The 1,137-nt window shown below is 65.1% G+C and overlaps 1 protein-coding gene across 1 annotated transcript in view; it reads right to left on the bottom strand.

Moving 5' to 3' along the window:
• Positions 1-1,137, bottom strand: part of LOC102766296 (chromosome unknown open reading frame, human C10orf90) — an 88,216-nt gene that overhangs the window by 26,774 nt on the left and 60,305 nt on the right. The window contains exon 3 of the mRNA XM_015572593.1: positions 631-1,130. Coding sequence (XP_015428079.1) covers positions 631-1,130 — 500 coding nt within the window. The remainder of the gene's footprint in view (positions 1-630; positions 1,131-1,137) is intronic.

Below are 1,137 nucleotides of genomic sequence, written 5' to 3'. Positions count from 1 at the left end.
CACACACTCACGTGCACACACACTCATGCACACGCGCACTCTCACACACATATGCACACGTGCACACACCCACGCACACGTGTTCACACATATTCACATGCACATGTGCACGCCCGTTCACACACATCCGCACCTATGTGCGCACACAGGCACACACAGACACATATGCACACACACACACACACACGCACGCTCTATTATGGAGCCAACCCACAAATATCAGCTGTCTGACTGACAGTGAAAGGGCAGGTTCTGGCACCGTGGGATGTGCAGACACTGGGACCAGAGATGACCTCTGGGGGGGCCCTGTCCTCGCCTGCTCTGGGGCGACGCAGCCCTCCCGACCCTAAGGTGACCTGGGCCACAGTTTCTGCCTCTGCACATGCTCTGGACGTGTCATTGGAACAAAGCTTGAAGGGCCAGCCTCTCCTGACCCCAGGATCTCACCCCGGGGAGCCCGCCAGCGCAGACACCGCAGGGTGCGGCCCGTGGACTGAGAGCGGCTCCTGGGAGAGGGTGAGTGAGGGAGAAGCTCGCCGTCCACCTGGCCGGGCATTCACCCCGGCACCTGGCCTATGGGGGTGCGGGGTGCCTGTGCTGGGGCCCCACCGGGAAGCGAGTGTCACTCACCTGCCCGGTAGCTCCAGCCGGGAATGTGGATGGACAGCTGGTTGGTGTGAGCGCTGGTGTGGCTGCCGGTGTGACGAGGCGTCCCGTGGTCCCCCTTCCCTTTCCTCGCCGTGATCTGCCGAGTCCCCGCATCTGCGAGTTCTGTGCTTTCCGTCGGAGGGGGGCCACTCCAAGGGCATGTGCCAGCCCCCAAGTGCACCTGTCCCAAGGAGGGGTGCAGGGCGGGGGCCTCCGCCAGCTGCGGCTTCAGACTGTTGCTCATTGGCCCCCCGGTGGCCGGGCCGTCTGCCCCATCTGGTGTCAGTCGGTGAGAACTGCAGTTTAGGTTGAGGGACAGGACGGCCCTGTGCGTTTGGGGGCCGGCCGGCTGAGCTGGCTCCACGGGGACGGAGGGGGACCGGTCCGGAGAGCAGGTGGCGTTGGGGCACCGCCGAGACACCCTGAGGTGCACACAGGAGCTGAACAGCAGCGGGCCCTGCCCCGACCGCGGGCGGCCTGGGGAGAACC

This window comes from Myotis davidii, unplaced genomic scaffold (assembly GCF_000327345.1).
Source record: "Myotis davidii unplaced genomic scaffold, ASM32734v1 scaffold72, whole genome shotgun sequence".
Classification (NCBI taxonomy): domain Eukaryota; kingdom Metazoa; phylum Chordata; class Mammalia; order Chiroptera; family Vespertilionidae; genus Myotis; species Myotis davidii.
The sequence above is the reverse complement of the archived record's forward strand: the minus strand, read 5'-3'. Positions and strand labels throughout refer to the sequence as shown.